The 19,321-nt window shown below is 51.0% G+C and overlaps 1 protein-coding gene across 1 annotated transcript; it reads left to right on the top strand.

Annotated features, from left to right (window-relative positions):
• The first annotated feature begins 1,594 nt into the window (after positions 1 to 1,594).
• LOC144952116 (olfactory receptor 2M3-like) lies at positions 1,595 to 9,460 on the top strand. Its single transcript, XM_078882520.1, has 2 exons — positions 1,595 to 1,637; positions 7,920 to 9,460. Exon 2 carries the CDS (start codon positions 7,929 to 7,931, stop codon positions 8,919 to 8,921), a length of 993 nt encoding a protein of 330 aa, XP_078738646.1. The 5' UTR covers positions 1,595 to 1,637; positions 7,920 to 7,928; the 3' UTR covers positions 8,922 to 9,460.
• The last annotated feature ends 9,861 nt before the right edge of the window (positions 9,461 to 19,321 follow it).

Genomic DNA, 19,321 nt, shown 5'->3' with positions numbered 1-19,321 from the left:
TTCTGCGTTACAGGGAAGCCATATAAGTCGATAAAGGCACCTTACACATAGTAGATCACAAGCCAGTTGTTTAGCAATACATGGTCAACGTGTGTGTGTGGGTGTCGTTCATGTAAATCTGGCAAAGAAATAGATTACCCCCTCGCTAATATAAAAATAAAAAGTAATATTTAAAAGTACTTTTTAAAAAACACGCTTTAATGAAATGTACCGTACGAGTAATGGCAGAACTCCACGACTCCAGGAAGTGGTCCCGAAGCTTGCCATAACGTAAGGGACCGTGGTGATTTACAGCCAACGTGAGTTGAGCGTGGATAATTAGACCCAAGCCGAAACATAAGATAAAAAAGATCGCTTAAAAATATATATATTTTTAATGATAGAATATAGTATTGTCATCATTATGACGTAAGTATACCAAGTTTGCAGTCGATACCACATTGGGGAGTGGATAAAAATTGAGTTACAAGATTTGAGGATACAACAGAGTTAAATACAAGCGTGTAAAAAGTGTGTAATAATAAAAAGTCAAAACCCAAACACGTCTGAGGTTCTTATTATTGGGTCTTTAGTTTGCCGAAAGACCCAAGCATATGAATTCCTGCAGTCACGAAAGCTTTAAGTCAAATATTTGTTTACGTCTGATGTTCATTTGCGAGAAATTGTGATCGTGTCTTGAAACGAAATGGAAAAAAAAAACAATCTAATTCATCCACAGTGGTGGTGGCCAAGGAGGCATCGTATTGAGATATCATGGCTACCAGAGAACACATCATACACCAGGCAGTGATTACCATAGGCTCGGACACTCTGTATGTCTATGTGCCTCTGTCTCTATCTGTCTTTCTCTGTCTCTATGTGTCTCTCTCTCTTTATGTGGACCTATCCCTGTCCCTCTCCCTATGGCTCTCTCTGTGTGGTGTATCTCTCTCTGTGGCTCTCTCTCTCTCGATGTCCCTCTAACCCAGGGCACTCCCCCCCACGCGTTCCTCTACGTGACGCAAACAAAGCCCCCTTTTGCCCCCACCCCTCCCCCCACTTCCCCTCTCTCCCCACTTCCACCCCCCCACTATCAATTCCCTCTCCTACAACAGCGGCATCACCTCGATTACCCAACGGGGCCACGTGGTCGCCTTGCCACCATGGCTCAGTCCATGTCGCCAATTAGCCACCGCTACCCGCATCGCCATTCTAGTCCCTCCCCTGGGGTCTGTGGGGTGGGTGGGGAGGATGGGGTGGGGTGGGTGGGGTGGGGGTGGTGGGGGAGGTGGGGTGGATGTGGGTGGGTGGGGTAGGTTGGTGTGGGTTGGGTGGGTGGTGTGGATGAGGTTGGGTGGGTGTGCATGGGGTGGAGTGAGTGGGGTGGGTGGGGTGGGGTGGGTGGAGTGGGTGGGTGGGTTGGTCATGGGGTGGAGGGATAGAGAGGGGGGCAGGGGGGACCTGGTCCCAGGGCGACGTGAGTTTTGCACAGTGTTTATTTTCGGGGCGAGTCAAGGATATAAAAAGGGGGTGGTGGTTGACCGGTAGGTGGACAGATTGACGGGAGGCAGATTGACTCGTCAGTTGCACGTTCACTTTGCTGCTGCTGCTGCTGGTGCTGCCTGGTGTTTCGTGGGACAGGAATCGCCCGGGTGCAGGTGAAGTATCGACTTTTTCGACCGCAGTGAAGGAATCCACGCGTCGCCTGTCAATCTGTCTCCTTTCAATCTGTCTCCTGTCAAATCTGTGTCCTGTCAAATCTGTCTCCTCTCAATCTGTCTCCTCTCAATCTGTCTCATCTCAATCTGTCTCTTGTCAATCTGTCTCCAGTCAAACTGTTTCCTGTCAAACTGTCTCCTGTCAAACTGTCTCCTGTCAATCTGTGTCCTGTCAAATCTGTCTCCTGTCAAATCTGTGTCCTGTCAATCTGTCTCCAGTCAAACTGTCTCCAGTCAAACTGTCTCCTGTCAAACTGTCTCCAGTCAAACTGTCTCCTGTCAAACTGTCTCCTGTCAAATCTGTCTCTTGTCAATCTGTCTCCAGTCAAACTGTCTCCTGTCAAACTGTCTCCTGTCAAATCTGTCTCTTGTCAATCTGTCTCCAGTCAAACTGTCTCCTGTCAATCTGTCTCCAGTCAAACTGTCTCCTGTCAAACTGTCTCCTGTCAAATCTGTCTCTTGTCAATCTGTCTCCAGTCAAACTGTCTCCTGTCAAACTGTCTCCTGTCAAATCTGTCTCTTGTCAATCTGTCTCCAGTCAAACTGTCTCCTGTCAAACTGTCTCCAGTCAAACTGTCTCCTGTCAAACTGTCTCCTGTCAAATCTGTCTCTTGTCAATCTGTCTCCAGTCAAACTGTCTCCTGTCAATCTGTCTCCAGTCAAACTGTCTCCAGTCAAACTGTCTCCTGTCAATCTGTCTCCAGTCAAACTGTCTCCAGTCAAACTGTCTCCAGTCAAACTGTCTCCTGTCAATCTGTCTCCAGTCAAACTGTCTCCAGTCAATCTGTCTCCTGTCAATCTGTCTCCAGTCAAACTGTCTCCTGTCAAATCTGTGTCCTGTCAATCTGTCTCCAGTCAAACTGTCTCCAGTCAAACTGTCTCCTGTCAATCTGTCTCCAGTCAAACTGTCTCCAGTCAAACTGTCTCCAGTCAAACTGTCTCCTGTCAATCTGTCTCCAGTCAAACTGTCTCCAGTCAATCTGTCTCCTGTCAATCTGTCTCCAGTCAAACTGTCTCCTGTCAAATCTGTGTCCTGTCAATCTGTCTCCAGTCAAACTGTCTCCTGTCAAACTGTCTCCTGTCAAATCTGTCTCCTCTGAATCTGTCTCATCTCCATCTGTCTCCTGTCAAATCTGTCTCGTGTCGATCTGCGTCGCTAATCCGCATCCTGTCATTCCCCCCCCCCCCCGACAGCGGTCGATCTGCCTCTAGTTACTCTCTCGCGTTGCCGGCCGCTCTCGTCAATAGCGTTGATCCACGCACTACGACATTTCAGCGAGTAAATGCAATGATGCGGATTAATAAGAACGACAAAAACTCATCACGTGGCAACAATTGCCGTGGTTTGCATGTTCATCACACGGACGTGTGGTTAATGGTGACGGGCGTCCTTGAAAAAGGATTCTGTTTTGGTGATTTAACATCTTAACACAACTGTTGTATTGCCAGATAGGGTAAAATCTATTCATACTCATTGGTTCTTTCGGTAACGTCACGTAGTTAGAAATAAAATAAAATAAAACGAATTAAAACAAGTCGCGATTTGTTTTATTTTATTTTATTTCTAACTACGTGACTTTACCGAAAGAACCGAAGAGTAGGAATAGGTTTTACCCTTCCTGGCAATACAACAGTTGCAGTCGAAACGTCGTGAGAATTTTATTGTTTTATATTTTTGTTATTTTATTATTTCCCTTCTACGTGACTTTACCGAAAGAACCAAGAATATCTTAACGCCTGTTTTTTTTTTTGCCAGAAAGGGTAACATCTATTTTTATATTTTGACACTGGAAATAAAGTTCTCGTATTATATCCGTAGCGGTGAAGCGCTATGAACCCAGCCCCCCCCCAACCCCCTCCCCCCACCTACCTGAGTTCGATTCCTGACCGCGTCCAACATTGCGTTCGAGAGGTGTCTTCAACACCTCTTTAACCAACCGGCACTGACCAGCATGGTAACGTATGGTAAAATCAAAACCTCTATGACCGACACGCTGTAGGCATGCCCTTCATCCAGCAGTGAATTCATTAGGAACGTTACATTATGTAGTTTTTTTTATGTTCTGCTTTTTAGTGGATGACCTTTTTAAAGTGGGTTCCACCATAATTTCAGCCCTTTTGGTAATGTTTTTACGAATCCGTCATCTAGTCGAACACCATATGAAACTAGGCTCTAAAGAAAGCTGTCTCTGGTGTGGACCAATCAATTTCAAAGACAATGCATAAATTATCAGAGTATTGTTTTTTGTTTGCATTTGACTGCAAGTATTGTGGTTAATGTAAGCATGATTCCTTGCTAAAGGTGTCCGTTTTGTTGCCAGAAAAAAAAGGGGGGGGAGGGGGGAAGGGGAAAACCCTATTAGTATATTTTGGTACTGGCAAATGAGGTCCCATGATGAATCCCGTTTAATTTATCTTTCTCTCGCTCTCTCTCGACTGATGTTTTCGTTCTTGGGCAAACAAAAAAATAGCTCGACCTCGTGGTTGTGTTGCCTTTTCCTCACTCTCGCTGTTTGACCCCCTTCTCTCTCTCGGTGTCCACTCCACGCTCCGTTCTCTCGGCCATCGTGTCATACTGAGTAGTTATACAAATAAAGAAATAACGAATGTAAAATATCGTGATTAATGCCTTTCTGACCTGCAACTGGGGGGGGGGGGTTGTTGGCGAGATCGAATCACTGCACCTATGGCAATCCACTACTGGATAAGGGCCATTTCCATGCCATTATCTTAACGGGATTTATATAGCGCCGTAACCAAGGGCGCTTTACGAAGAATTAACAACGGTACAAACACAGCGTGCGGATGTAATGGTGGTAGATGAGGTGCGTGAAAAAGAGAGAGGAAACGATGGGTGAAAAATCTGTGATGATGATGATGAATGGATTGAATGAATGGGTTAATGAGTGATAGCCGTATAATGATAATAATTAGTATTATTTCGACAGTAAATGATGATTATTGAGTTGAATGAATGGGGTTCATGAGTGATAGCCATATAATGAGAATAATTATTCTTTTGATGACAGTAAATGATGACGAATTGATTGAATAAATCTGGTTAATGAGCAATAGCCCAAGAATGAAAATAATTATTATTCTAACAGTCAATGATGATTTATGGATTGAATGAATGGGGTTAATGAGTGATAATTCTAGATTTGAAGTTTTCGTGACTGCAAGGGTCCATACTCTTTGTTTTTTTTCGGTAAAAGTCACGTAGGTAAAAAAATAAAATATAAAATAAATCACGACGTTTCGGAGGCAACACAAGTGTAATACAGTCATTTTGCTGTGACGGTGCCACCTGAAGACGGAAGCTTGTGTTGCCTCCGAAACGTCGTGATTTAATTTATTTTGTATTTTATTTTTTACCTACGTGACTTCACCGAATTAATGAGTGATAGCCGTATAATGAAAATGTGAAGATGGAGTAGTGACCGTGGTGGTGGCTATAAGGGGGGATTAAGGGGGGGGGTGGTGGTGAGGTTAGCTGTGGGTAACAATAAGTGAGCTTGGAGTAAGGAGTGGAAGCCTAGTGACCGCTTAATGTCGAAAGGGGGAAGTTCGTTCAAGTGAAGAGGCTGGTGGGGAGAAAGAGAGAGAGAGAGAACGTGGATTGAGCACAAGGAGAACGAGGCACATAGAGAGACACACACGCACAGAGAGACTTTTGACGCTTAAACAACTTTTATTGCCGCCAGCAGCAACAGCACTGGAGGCGATTCCGATACGAAACACACAAAGTCACCATAAATAACAAACACGATACATCCACGCGCTGTGGCGCTAAATGCACCGTGCACAACACGAAATTAAAGTCACGTGGTGGTGGTGGCAGTGGTGGTGGTGGTCATCGCGCACGCCACTTTGACGAGCGAGCGCTTCAGAAGGTGAACACGAGGGTGCCGTCAACGCTGGTACAGAGGGGGGCCAGCGTTCGAAGAAGACGATCGGCACATCACCGGCATGTGTGCGGTACGCGTGCTCCAGGCTCATGAACACTGGACTCACAGAGCAGCCGTCAGTGTCACCTTCCAGCATCGTTTTCCTCGTTCTGTAACACCGCCATCTTCGGCTGAGCACAGGCGAAGTTGGCGAGGTCGTGGCGCTTGTTAGCGAGGAACAGTGAGAGAGACAGCCAAGATTGAGAACGCAGAGGGCGAGAACGCGACACGTAGAGAGAGATACGAGAGTTGGCAAGATACAGCGGAGCAAGACCATGAAGGGTTTTGTAGACCAGGGTGAGCAATTTAAACACGGCGCTGTTTGGGATTCCTAGGGAGGTTCTGGTTTCAACTCCGGCTCGTCCAAAAGATCGCTGCTAGAGTGCTTAGGCGCAGCACCATTTCGCGAGCACACGCCATCATCACCGCCATCGCTCACCACGCCTGCTCCCTTAGCTCCGCATTGGACACCAGTCAGGCATCGAGTGGACGATCAGATCCATGCAGCTGAGCTACAAGGCTCTCAATGGGTCAGCCCCACGGTTTCTGCAGGAACGGATCCGTGTTGGCTCTCCAACGAGGTCCCTGAGATCTTGTGATCGCCTTCTTCTACGGCGGTGTTCTTCATTGCAAGGCCAACGGAGCCCACTGGCGGGTCCCTGGTGGCGTTTAGTTGCGGCCGCTGACTTGCGGCCCCCACACTGACAATACACAATGAGTGAAAACACTCGCCACCACCATCATCATCGTGCTACTGTCAAACCCCATTGGTGTTTCAAATGATTGTCAGCACCTCACACTGACGATGTTGTATTGGCGAACGTATACCCCCTCTCTATCGTAAGGACTCTAAGGTCAAGCCTCTGTTCCTGGAGTGATCGGACTTTTGCCAATGTGTAGATCATAATCAGAATATTTATTTACACTGCAGGAGGAAACCAACGGGCGATTAAGCTCTTTTTCACAGATGTCCAGCAGCGGTGCGGGGTAAGAGCGTAACAACAACAAATGATGAAACACACGATAGTATTTAAAAGTATGAGCAAGGTAAACAAATCACCCAATCACATACAAATACAACTAAACCATCCCTATCGAGCAGGCAAAACCCACTGAGTCATTACCTGCATTTTCAGGAGCGTTCTGAGCACAAATAATAACCCAACAAAGTGCATTTAGACATTTATAGCAGCAACATAATATGAACAATCTCAAAGCATGTTTCTAAATGTGGTGGTAAAAAGCAAGTTATTATTTAAATCACCTCTTCAAAATTGGCCTTCACCCTCCTCGTTCTGGCCCTTTTTTCCCCTGCAGCGTACCATTTAATCCCTTGCTTTCACATGCACGCCAGCGGCGTGTTGGGGTTTTATGGATGAATTGTGCCTTTCAAAATGGATTAAGATGTCGAGAAACACCAACTCAAAACCCCATTGTAGTGCTTCACCTCGAGCCTAGTCATGGCATTTTCTTCAAACACAGCAATGGTTCTGGAAGGTATGTAGATGCAAGCGGGAGGCCAAGTGATTCCAAAAACGAGGGGCATGAATTCAGAATAATGCCAGACCCTGAAGCCTTTAATTATCACAGAATGTACGATGCGTTGAATGGGGTTTTCACAAATACATTTGTGAGCGTTTCAAGCTATTTAATTCGGCACATGTTACCGATGTATCTTTTGCTGTATGATGATTCTTGCGAATGCATTTGATTCGCATCTTCTAGCTGATGGATACCTCAATAGTTGATGCCAAAGAGTTTCTCTAATTCGCTAGAGCGGTCGTGATTTGTGAGTTATTGTTATGAGAGATAACATGTTAATTGCGTTGTTACTGTTTAATGTTGTTAATAATATTGTGGTATGGTCTGGTATTAAATGGAAGACAGTCAGTATTTTGGTGGTAAGAATTAATGTTGATTTTATCTATGACCGCTAGGGGCGCTAGAGTAACCGGAAGGACCAGTGGAGAGATCTGAGACGCACGCTCCTGCGCGCGTGGACTGAGAGGCCTAGTGTTTGACGCATCCTCTCGCGTAACGATCGACCCAGCACGTGCCCACGAGCTCCCTCATTGTTCTCGACCACCGGCCATCACATGATTTGCACGAATAATAAACAATCGATTATCACGTGGATTTTGAGACGCTCGAATCGGTGAATTGTTGCACGTCCCGTCAACGCCCTCACTGCTGCGTGAGTTCTGTTATATTCACCACCTCTCTCTGTGACCCCCACCCCCTCCCTTTGTACTTACCTCCCCCCCACTCCCCATAGCACCCTGCTATGGCCGCAAACGCCTCTTCAGACCTCTCCTTGTTCACGCCCGACCTCATCCTCATGGTGACCCCATTCCGAGAGCCGCCCATCGTCAAGTTCGCGGTGTTTTTCTTCACCCTGGCCATGTTCACCGCGGCCCTCATGGGCAACTGCCTCCTGAGCCTCGTCATCCTTCGAGATCATCAGCTGCACAAGGCAATGTACGTGCTCATGGCCGCACTGTCGCTCACCGACATCATCTCGGCGCTCAGCATCCTGCCCCGGTTCATGCAGAATGTCGCATCCTTCAACTACATCAGCCTGCCCGAGTGCATAGCGCAGATGTTTTTCCTGCACCTGGCCATCAGATTGCAGAGCTTCACCCTCACCATCATGTCCGTCGACCGCTACCTGGCCATTGGCTACCCACTCAGGTACCACTCGCTCATGTCCTGCCGCACGGCCATCGTGGCCTTCATGGCCGCGACGGCCTCGTGCGTTCTCATGTGCCTGGGCAATGTCGGCGTCGTGGTCCCCCTCAACTACTGCAAGCCGCCGGTGATAGTCGCTCCATACTGCGACTACCTCGTGGTCCTGTTCTTGTCGTGCGGGGACTTGAGCAGTGCCGTGGCCTACGTCCAAGCAACGCTGGCCATCACTATGGTGCTTCCTGTGTTAGTGATAGTCCTCATGTATGCCCTCATCCTCTATGAGTGCCGCAAGCCAGGCCTCCGCAGTGGCCAGAAGAAAGCGCTGAAGACTTGCGGCACTCACTTCTTGGTCGTGACCGTTTTCTTCGCCGCCATTTTTTTTTCGTTTGCAAGTGGCCTCTCGTTCCTGAATTCGCTCCCCAGGTCGCTGCGCTACACCCTCCAGACGGCGCAGTACGTGTTCCCACCCGCGCTGAACCCTGTCATTTACGGCCTTCGAACGGCAGAAATAAGGCGCAGTTTCATCAGGCAGTTCCGTAGGAAGGTGGTGGATGGAAAGTCGGAGAGTTTGGGGAACGCAGGTCACTGATCTATTAAAGACATCGGGATATGAGATGTGTTTTAATCTAAACAGCCACCGGTGATTGATCCCAGTTGTTAAATGTAGCAAGGTGATAGTCTCAGCTCGGTCACCAGTGACCGCATGAAGATCACAATGGCATTATTTTTGGTTTTGGGACCCATTCCATCACTAACCCACACTGGCCAATCATTGTAAACTAAAGTTATACAAGCCCCATGATTGACAAGGTGTCAGGAGGTCTTCATCCAGTAGTAGGTTGACAAATTAAATGTTCAAAAATAATTATACGTACGATATCTAAGCTATGTCATATATTTCACAATCGTTTTTGTTCATATGTGTGCATTCAGCATACGGGCAGGAGGTTGTGTTGGGCACATAAAGTAATGTAACCGTAGTCGTGTATGCAAATTACGCATAATAAATCACAAGCCAGTGATTTAACAATATATCGTCAATGTGTGTACGGGTGGTGTACGTGTCAATGTGGCACAAATGTTTTTCCGTATCGCTTATATGTAAAATAAAAAAAGAAGACAAACACATTCGCGACTGAGGTTCATATGAGAGAATGTTTGATTCGTGTCTCGAATCTTAAAACAACAACAACAACACACGTTAAAATGTACACACGGTGGAGGTGACCAGGTGGCTGAGGAGCCTCTGTATAGAGATATCCTGGTGCCGGAGAACAGAAAATACGCCACGCAGTGATTGTCGCCGGCTCTGACACTGCTCAGGTGTAAACAACGCGCGGAGTTGTACTCGCGAGATCGCAAATGCTGAGTGCGAATCAGTGGTTGCTAGGGATTTGACGTCATCGCTCCGCCACACCGGCCAATGAGTTGCCAGGAAGACAGCCCCAATGTAACATGACAGCCGTGACGTCACTGCCCCGTGCGGTTAAAGCCGAGCTGTCACTGAGGTAAGAGGCATATTTCCGTTATCAATGCGTTTGTTTCAAGTGACGTCATCGTTCTTTTGTGCGCCAGTGTATTTATGTGAGTCGTCTGCAATTGTCCGAGTGTAGCAGTTAGCGACCCGAGTTCGATTCCCGCTCACGGCCAACACCAGTGGAGTTTATCTGAACCGGTCCTGGGCCTCCCTTAGGTCAACTCAGCCTCAAATGAGTACCTGGAGCGATGTGTAAAACATCGCCACTAGGGATTACGGCCGGGAGTGGCGTTGGCCACCCACCCCCTCGGTGTGTCGTGCCGGCCTTCATAGGTGCTGCTCGCTAACAGCACTTGCCCCAGCAGTCTGTTAGAGGATATACCGGCGAATGCTTGGTGGTGATGATGGTGGTGGTGGTGGTGGTGATGATCGTCTCTGCACGCTCATAACAAACAAACAAACAAAACGGAAAACGCCACCCACGTCAACTTTTTGCCGACGCCATTAACGCTGACGCCCGTTCGTGCATATCAACGCATGGGGTTTAATCGTCGGTCACCAACCTCCCACCCCGCTCATCACCCCACCAACCCCCTCTCCCCTAGAGCTTCACCTCCGCCGTTGATGATGACAATCGTGACCACTCTCTCTAGCAATTAACGCGGTCCCTTCGCGGAGCCGGGGGATGGCGGTGGTGGTGGTGGTGTCAGTGGGGATTAGGAGGGAGGTTGTGGAACGCCGGGCGTGGTGCTGGCCGACCCACCCACATCTCACCACCCCCCATCCCCCCCACAGTGCTGGCCTTCATAGGTAGTCACATGACACTACTCGCTACTAACAAACAGCACTTGCTCCGACAGTCTGTCGAAGGCTGCATGGGGGATCTTTATCTTTGGAGGTGGTGGGGGGGGGAAGTGATGGGTTGGAGGGAGGGGAATTTTACATCTGCGAAAACTACCCCCCAAAAGTCCCCCCCCCCACCCCGAACCCCCCCCCCCTGCCTGCACCCACAACCCACCCACACCCCACCCCCCACAAATCTCTGCCAGTCCTCAGTGATGATAGATATAAAGCTGGCGCGACAGAGTGCGAGAGAGAGAGCGAGTTCAGAGCGCGCGCAGGTGAGTGCATGAATGTATGAACACACTAGTGAGCGCATGTGTGCACAGGTAAACACATGTGTGCACAGGTGAGCACATGAGTGCACAGGTAAACACATGAGTGTATGAATACACTAGTGAGCGCACGAGTGCATGAGCACGCAGGTAAGAGCATGAGTGCATGAGTGCACAGTGCATAGGTGAGTGCATGATGCATGAGCGTGCAGGTGAGCGCATGACTGCGCAGGTGAGTGCATGAGCACGCAGGTGAGCGCATGAGTGCACAGGTGAGAGCATGAGTGCATGAGCGTGCAGGTAAGAGAATGAGTGCATGAGTGCACAGTGCACAGGTGAGCGCCTGAGTGCATGAGCGTGCAGGTGAGCGCATGACTGCGCAGGTGAGTGCATGAGCACGCATGTGAGCGCATGAGTGCACAGGTGAGCGCATTAGTGTGCAGGTGAGTGCATGGGCACGCAGGTGCATGCAGGATTGCACAGGTGAGCGCATGAGTGCATGTATACGCAGGTGAGTGCATGAGTGCACAGGTGAACGCATGAGCGCACAGGTAAGTGCAAGAACACACAGGTGAGCACGTGAACACACGAGCGCGCAGGTGAGCCCATAAGTGCATGAGAGCGAACAGGTGAGTGTACAGGCAGGCCAGGTGAGCTCAACTCAGCTGAGCATGTTGTGTGCACCGTGTTGGTGTGTGTAGTAGTAGTGTAGCCGGTTAGCGCTACGCTGCGCTATGAACTCGGCCATCCGATTATCTGAACCCGTACTGGGCCTCCCCTAGGTCGACTCATCCTCAACATGAGTAACTAGTAGCGGTGTGTAGTTAATATCGCCACAGGGGAGACAAAGGCGCCCGGGCGTGGTCGATGGCCACTCTCTCGTGTGCCGCCGTGCCGGATTTCGTGAGGTGCTGCTACTAGCTGTCACAGCACTGCTACCCCCCTAACAGTCTGTTATAATCTTGATTTGAATCTTGATTTGAAGCTTTCTGTTACAAGTCTGTTACAAGCTACGCGTGGGGTGGGGGGAGGGCTGGTGGGAGCATCTCGAGCTTTGTGTGCACGTGATATTTCGCGGCTCCCCTAGCCACGATCACGCGTTAGTGAACGAGTACCTGTGAAGCCACACGGCTTACCCCATATTCTTCTACTAAGGTAGGCACTGATAAGGGGATGGCAGTTTTTCTCACCACACAGAGACCCATAGACTCAACACACAGATACGCGCAGACTCACCACACAGAGGCCCGCAGACTCAACACACAGAGAAAAATAGACTCAACACACAGATACCCGAAGACTCACCATACAGAGGCCCACAGACTCACCACATAGATGCCCATAAACTCACCACACAGAGGCCCACAGACTCACCACACAGAAACCCGCAGACTCACCACACAGATACCCACAGACTCAACACACAGAGACCCATTGACGCAACACACAGATACGCGCAGACTCACCACACAGAGGCCCGCAGACTCAACACACAGATACCCGCTGACTCACCACACAGAGGCCCACAGACTCACCACAGAGACCCACAGACTCGCCACACAGAAACCCACAGACTCGCCACGCAGAGACCCATGGACTCAACACACAGATACGCACAGACTCACCACACAGAGGTCCGCAGACTCAACACACAGATACCCATAGACTCAACACACAGATACCCGAAGAGTCACCATACAGAGGCCCACAGACTCACCGCACAGAGACCCATAGTCTCAACACACAGATACCCGAAGACTCACCATACAGAGGCCCACAGACTCACCAGACAAAGACCCATAGACTCAACACACAGATACCCGCAGACTCACCATAGAGAGGCCCACAGAATCACCACACAGAGACCCACAGACTCACCACGCAGAGACCCACAGCCTCGCCACGCAGAGACCCATAGACTCAACACACAAAAACCCATAGGCTCACCACACCGAGACCCATAGACTCAACACACAGATACCCGCAGACTCACCATACATAGGCCCATAGACTCACCACACAGAGACCCGCAGACTCACCACACAGATACCCACAGACTCGCCATACAGAGGCCCACAGACTCACCACATAGCCGGGTGGCTAAAACACAGCAATTTGGCACAATAGGGGGCACAGGTGGTGCATCGGTCAGTCATCTCAGTCAGTCGACCCATGGCACCTGGGTCTGACCCATGAACTCCTGCCAGCGGGAGTTCGACACTTCACGTGGCCTCAACGTGCACCTAGCCTGGCATAAGCGTCGTGGTGACGTCACCGCCACTTAGTGGCGAATGGAGGTTGGTGTTATTGTTGACTGATTAGCGCACTTCGCTATGAACCCCAGCTATCCGAGTTCGATTCCCGCTCACGGCCACCAACAGCCCGTGACGATTATCAGAACAGGTCTTGTGCCTCCCGTAGGTGGACTCGGCGTCAAATCAGTACCAGGTGTGGAATGCAAACATCACCACTGATGAGACAAAGGCGACCCGGACATGATGTTAGCCACCCCCCAATTTTGTGCCGTGCCGGCCTTCATAGGTGCTCGCTAACAACACTTGACCCAACAATCTGTTAGGGCTATTCGGGGGATCTTTGTCTTTATTTGTGTCTGTGCGTTTGAGACAGCTTCCTGCCCTGTAGCGCACACAGTACACGCAGTACACACACAGCTGTCCGGCAATGGAAAGCCCCGAGTCTGGATGGTGGCTGTTAAAGTGCCTCCTACGTAGATGGCTGGGTGGGGGAGGGTGGGCAGGACTTGCTTTTCCCAGCTCGCACTACAGGCGATGGGGAGTGGGGGGGGTGCAAATAGACTATTGGGTATTGTGGAACCCGCCCAACTTGCTAGGGTGTCTGAGAAAGTGATCGGTTGTTGCTTGGTGGCGGTGGCCGTTTCAGACGTATGTGGCATTGCCATGCTTGGCGTCTAGGCAGTAGGGCAGGGAGGTTGTGGCCCTTGGTGGAGCAGCGGCCCGGCCACTTCTGTTCCAATGTGGGGTTTGCTCGCAGGCAAATGATGTCGGCGGAGCATTGGGCAGCAAGGACTTCAGCGAGGCTGTGGCTTGGCTGCTGACAGGGCCTTCGATGTTGGGTCGGAAGATTCGGAGGGCCCGGGTCCGAATGCGGTGTGACCTTGGGGCGGTTTCTTCTCGGATCAGGGAATTTGATGAGGATTCATCTTCTTGGTTGTTTCGGTAAAGTGACGCAGAAGGGAAATAATAAAATAATAAAAATAAAACATAATAAAATACAATTCTCACGACGTTTCGGCCACAACGCAAGCAGCCATCCTCAGGGGAAGACGCTGTCTTTCCGACAGACCTGTTCTTCACCTGAAGACGACTGCTTGCGTTGTGGCCGAAACGTCGTGATAATTGTATTTTATTATGTTTTATTATTGTTATTTTATTATTTTATTATTTCCATTCTACGTTACTTTACCGAAAGAACCAAGAAGATGAATCCCTGCAGTCACGAAAGCTTTAAATCGAAATTTGATGAGGATTCTTTGAGGCTCTTCTCTCACGAAGCGTCTCTTAGAATCTAGACCGCTTGTAGGATCATTCATTACCCTAGGCGTACCTGAGCATTGCCGGGAGGGGGGGTTGGGTGGGGGGGCGGCGACGGGAACGCTAATCTATTGCTCCCCGTGGTGGTGGTTGTTGGAGGAGCAGCAGCTCATTTCACAACCTTCTGCACTCCACTCTCTTCAGATCACCCAAAGCACCATGAACTCGGGCCTCATCACCACCACCTCCGCCACCGCCGCCAATGACAACGCCACTGCCACACCGGGACCATCGGAGTCGCTCCTCCTCCTCCCCGTGCTCATGCTCTCCCCGATCGGCACCTCCTCCTCGGCCGCCACCCAATTCGCCGCATTCTCGGCGATCTTTGCCGCGTACGCGGCGGCCACGGCGGGCAACGCTCTCCTCGTCGCGGTCATCGCGCGAGACCGGGGCCTCCGCTGCCGGCCCATGTACGCCCTCATCGGCGCGCTCGCTCTCACCGACGTGGCCGCCGCCTCCGCCGTCCTGCCGCGCCTCTTGGCGAACGTGGCGGCGGGCGGCGGCTTCGTCTCGCTGGCCGAGTGCGTGGCGCAGATGGCCTTCATCCACCTATCGATCCGCACGCAGGGTTACGTGCTGGCCCTCATGGCCGTCGACCGCTACGCGGCCGTCGTGCACCCGCTGCGCTACGGCGCCCTCGTCTCAGTCCGCGGGGCCCTCGCGTCCACCGCGGCCGCCGCCCTGGCGTCGGCCGCGATGGTGGCGGCCAATGTGGCGACGGTCGCCCGCCTCGGTTACCGCTGTCGCGGCGGCAATGGCAGCGGCGTGGCCGCGCTCGTGATCCGCGCGCCTTTCTGCGACTTCATGAGCATCGCGTCGATGTCGTGCGGCAGCGAAAACCTCGGCGCGCACGCGGCCATGAGCTACGCCATCACGGCGCTGACCGTGGTGCTGCCGGCGCTCGCCATTGCCGCGGCGTACGCGCTCGTGTTCGTCGAGTGCCGCAGGCCCGGCTTACGCGGCACCGGCATCGGCAAGGCGGTGAGGACGTGCGGCACTCACCTCATCGTCGTCGCGATCTTCTACGCGGCGATTCTGCTGTCGCTCGCCAACAGCGTCGCGTTCGGCGCGTCGGCGCAGGGCGCGCGTTCCGTGGTGCAGGCGTTCCTCTGCACCGCTCCCTTCGTGCTCAACCCCGTGGTGTACGGCGTGAGGATGGAGAGGATCAAACGCGGCGCGCTGAGGCTCTGCGGGGCCAGGGTTGGTCCCCACCGTCACATAGCGCCAGCGGCGTGGCGTGGCCCTGGAGAGAGAGAGGAGGTGACGCGAGATTAAGACTGGGGGGTCGGGTTAGGTTAGGTTAGGAGAAAGGGCCGGATTAAGGGCACTTCTGTTTCGCGGGCCACCGCTGATAACTTTATACGGTTGAAATAAAAAGAACACCTCGAAAAGTTCATCTCCGGTGTTAATTTCTCTCTCGCATTATGAAGAAAAAAAGATTGACATTGACACGACTGTGCCTACTTCGTCTATACACAGTGCCTATCGTTGCTAGGATAAAATATATTTATTCAAGAATAAATCTTGGTTACATTTTGAGTTTTCGTAGGCCCTAGGCACAGTGGGTGGATGAGTGGTTGGGTGGGAGAGTGATTGTGTGAATGAGTGAGCGAGTGAGTGGGTGAATTCATGAGTGGGTGGCTGGGTGATTGGGTGGGTGAGTAGACCTGAGGCATAGTTCTAGATTTGAAGCTTTCGTGACTGCAAGGATTCATATTCTTAGGGGTTTTTTTCGGTAAAGTCACGTAGGTAAATTTTTTGTTTAATAAAAGTAAAATAAAAATGTAAAATAAAAATAAAATAAAAAATCACGACGTTTCGGAGGCAACACAAGCTTCCGTCTTCAGGTGGAAATGTATTTTTTTTTACCTACGTGACTTTACCGAAAAAACTAAGAATATCTGAGGCATAGTGTCTACTGTGACCTATTGGATAATACGGCCCTGGTGGGTGAGTGAATGAGTGAGTGAGCGAGTCGTGGGTGGCTTTAGTACGTTTATCATGTGTACAGTATCGTTACTAAGGCTAAAACTGATAACCAAATGAAGCCCTCATATATTGCTCATAGGCACAAAACAATATATAGCGACGACTGTTATGCATTTTCAATTGAACCATGTTATATTGTCCGCTAATAGCACTGTTTCCTACAGCGCTATCAGTAACGCCTCTCCATAGGAACCACGTTATAGCCACCTCCTACATCGCTGCTGGTAACGCATCTCCATAGGAACCACATTATAGCGACCTCCTATATCGCTGTTTGATAACACATCTCCATAGGAACCACGTTATAGCGACCTCCTATATCGCTGTTGGTAACGCATCTCCATAGGAACCACATTATAGCGACCTCCTATAGCGCTGTTTGGTAACGCATCTCCACAGGAACCACATTATAGCCACCTCCTATAGCGCTGTTTGGTAACGCATCTCCATAGGAACCACATTATAGCCACCTCCTATAGCGCTGTTTGGTAACACATCTCCATTGGAACCACATTATAGCCACCTCCTATAGCGCTGTTTGGTAACGCATCTCCATAGGAACCACATTATAGCCACCTCCTATAGCGCTGTTTGGTAACACATCTCCATAGGAACCACATTATAGCGACCTCCTACATCGCTGTTGGTAACGCATCTCCATAGGAATCACATTATAGCGACCTCGTATTGCGCTGTTGGTAACACATCTCCATCCATAGGAACCACATTATAGCGACCTCCTGTAACACTGTTCCGTATCGCGCCCCGTTAATCAAGAACGCATCCTGAGCACTCTACGAGTAAAATATAACTCAATATACGGTGCGTTCGCAGCCGGCTGTCCCGAACCGATTGATAGCACAGGCCGCCTTGAGAGAAATCGCGTCTGACGGAACGGCAACTCCCGCAATGGAGATGGAGCGGCGAATGAAAACAGCCCTGGGGTGTGCGAGCGACAGTTGGGTTGCTGTATCGATGGATCATGAGAAGTGGTGGCTGTGGTGGTGGCGAGAGGGTAGGAGGCCTCTATTATCCAACAGTAGATTGACCATGGCTGGTCGTGCTGGTGATGATGAACCGTGAATAAAAATGGCCTGGTGATGTTGTGTCTGTGTATGTCATTGTGGGGAGCGGTGGCGCAGCGGTTAGCATGCTGCGCTGTGGACCGAGTGACCCGAGTTCGAGTCCCGCTCACGGCCACCATCACGAGCAGTGACGATTATCAGAAGCGGTTCTGAGCCTTCACTAAGTCGACTCAGCCTCAAATGAGCACCTGGTGCGGTGCGTAAAATCGTCACCACGAAGGAGACAAAGGCGGTGGGGCGTGACGCTGGCCAGCCATCCCCTCGTGTCCCGTGCCGGCCTTAATAGGTGCTCGCTAACAGCACTTGCCCCCTAAAATATGTTCATGCTACACGGGGAATATTTCGTTTCTTTCGTGTCATTACGTCGGTGCATTGTTTGCGTCTTAACAATTAGAGGCAGTCGCCCTCCAATAACAGCGGAGGGCAGAAGGGCGACATTCACATCAATGATCAGATCACCGGGCGGATAAAACGCAGAAAGTTTACACAGTAGAGGGTACAGGCGGTGCATCTTCCCAGTCATGTCGGTCAGTCAACCCCATTGCACCTGCTGGGTCTGTCCGGTGACCTCCTGCACCCTGCCTGGCACAGCAGTCAACCCATGGCACCTGCTGGGTCTGTCCCGTGACTTCCTGTACCCAGCTTGGCACATCAGTCAACTCATAGTACCTGCTGGGTCTGTCCGGTGACCTCCTGCACCCTGCCTGGCATAGCAGTCAACCCATGGAACCTGCTGGGTCTGTCCCGTGACTTCCTGTAACCAGCTTGGCACCTGCTGGGTCTGTCCCGTGACCTCCTGCACCCAGCCTGGCACAGCAGTCAACCCATGGCAACTGCTGGGTCCGTCTCGTGACCTCCTCCTGCACCTAGCCTGCCACAGTAGTCAACCCATGGCACCTGCTGGGTCTGTCCCGTGACCTCCTCCTGCACCTAGCCTGACACAAGCGCCGTGGTGATACTTAAACACGTACCCAAATCCCACGCCCCAAACTATCCACCCCACACACTCACATCGCCACGCACGTACCCACACACATACCCACACACGGACCGACGCACACACCCACACACACAACAACAACAACCGCCATTCGCCACTAAGTGGCGGTGACGTCAGCACGACGCTTGTGCCAGGCCATGTGCACCTTGAGGCCACGTGAAGTGTCGAACGCCCGCTGGCAGGAGGTCACGGGGCAGACCCAGGTGCCACGGGTCGACTGACCGAGATGACCGAGATGACTGGCTGATGCACCACCTGTGCCCCCTACTGTACCAACTTGCTGTGCTTTAGCCACCCGGCGCTCCGCTCGTTGTTGTGAGCGTCGCTCCTCCGCCCTCCGTTGTTGTTGGAGGGCGACTGCCTCCAACTGCCCAGTAGCGTCCTTCACGAGCCTCCTCCACTGAGGCCGATCTTGACACCGCATGTACCAGTCATCGGCAAGTCCACTCAGCTCCACGTCCTCCTGTACCACATCACTCCATCTCTTCTCTAGCCCGTGCCGCTCCCGTTTAGCCCTCTCGATCCGGCCGAACAAAAGCTGTTTTGGTGGCTGGGCATGCGGGCAACATGACCCAGCCAACGTAGCCTTGCATGCCGGAGGAGCTGCCACACGCGTACCCACACACGTACCCACACACATAACCACACACGTACACACACGCGTACCTACACGCGTACCGACACACATACCTACACACGTACCTACACACAAACCTACAACGTACCCACACACGTACCCAGCTTTGTTGGA

This window comes from Lampetra fluviatilis, chromosome 66 (genome assembly GCF_964198595.1).
Source record: "Lampetra fluviatilis chromosome 66, kcLamFluv1.1, whole genome shotgun sequence".
Lineage (NCBI taxonomy): Eukaryota > Metazoa > Chordata > Hyperoartia > Petromyzontiformes > Petromyzontidae > Lampetra > Lampetra fluviatilis.
This window is presented reverse-complemented; position numbering and strand designations above follow the sequence as displayed.

Excerpts from the sequence above, each read along its gene's own strand:
- LOC144952116 (XM_078882520.1), top strand. The coding sequence starts at position 7,929 with ATGGCCGCAAACGCCTCTTCAGACCTCTCCTTGTTCACGCCCGACCTC.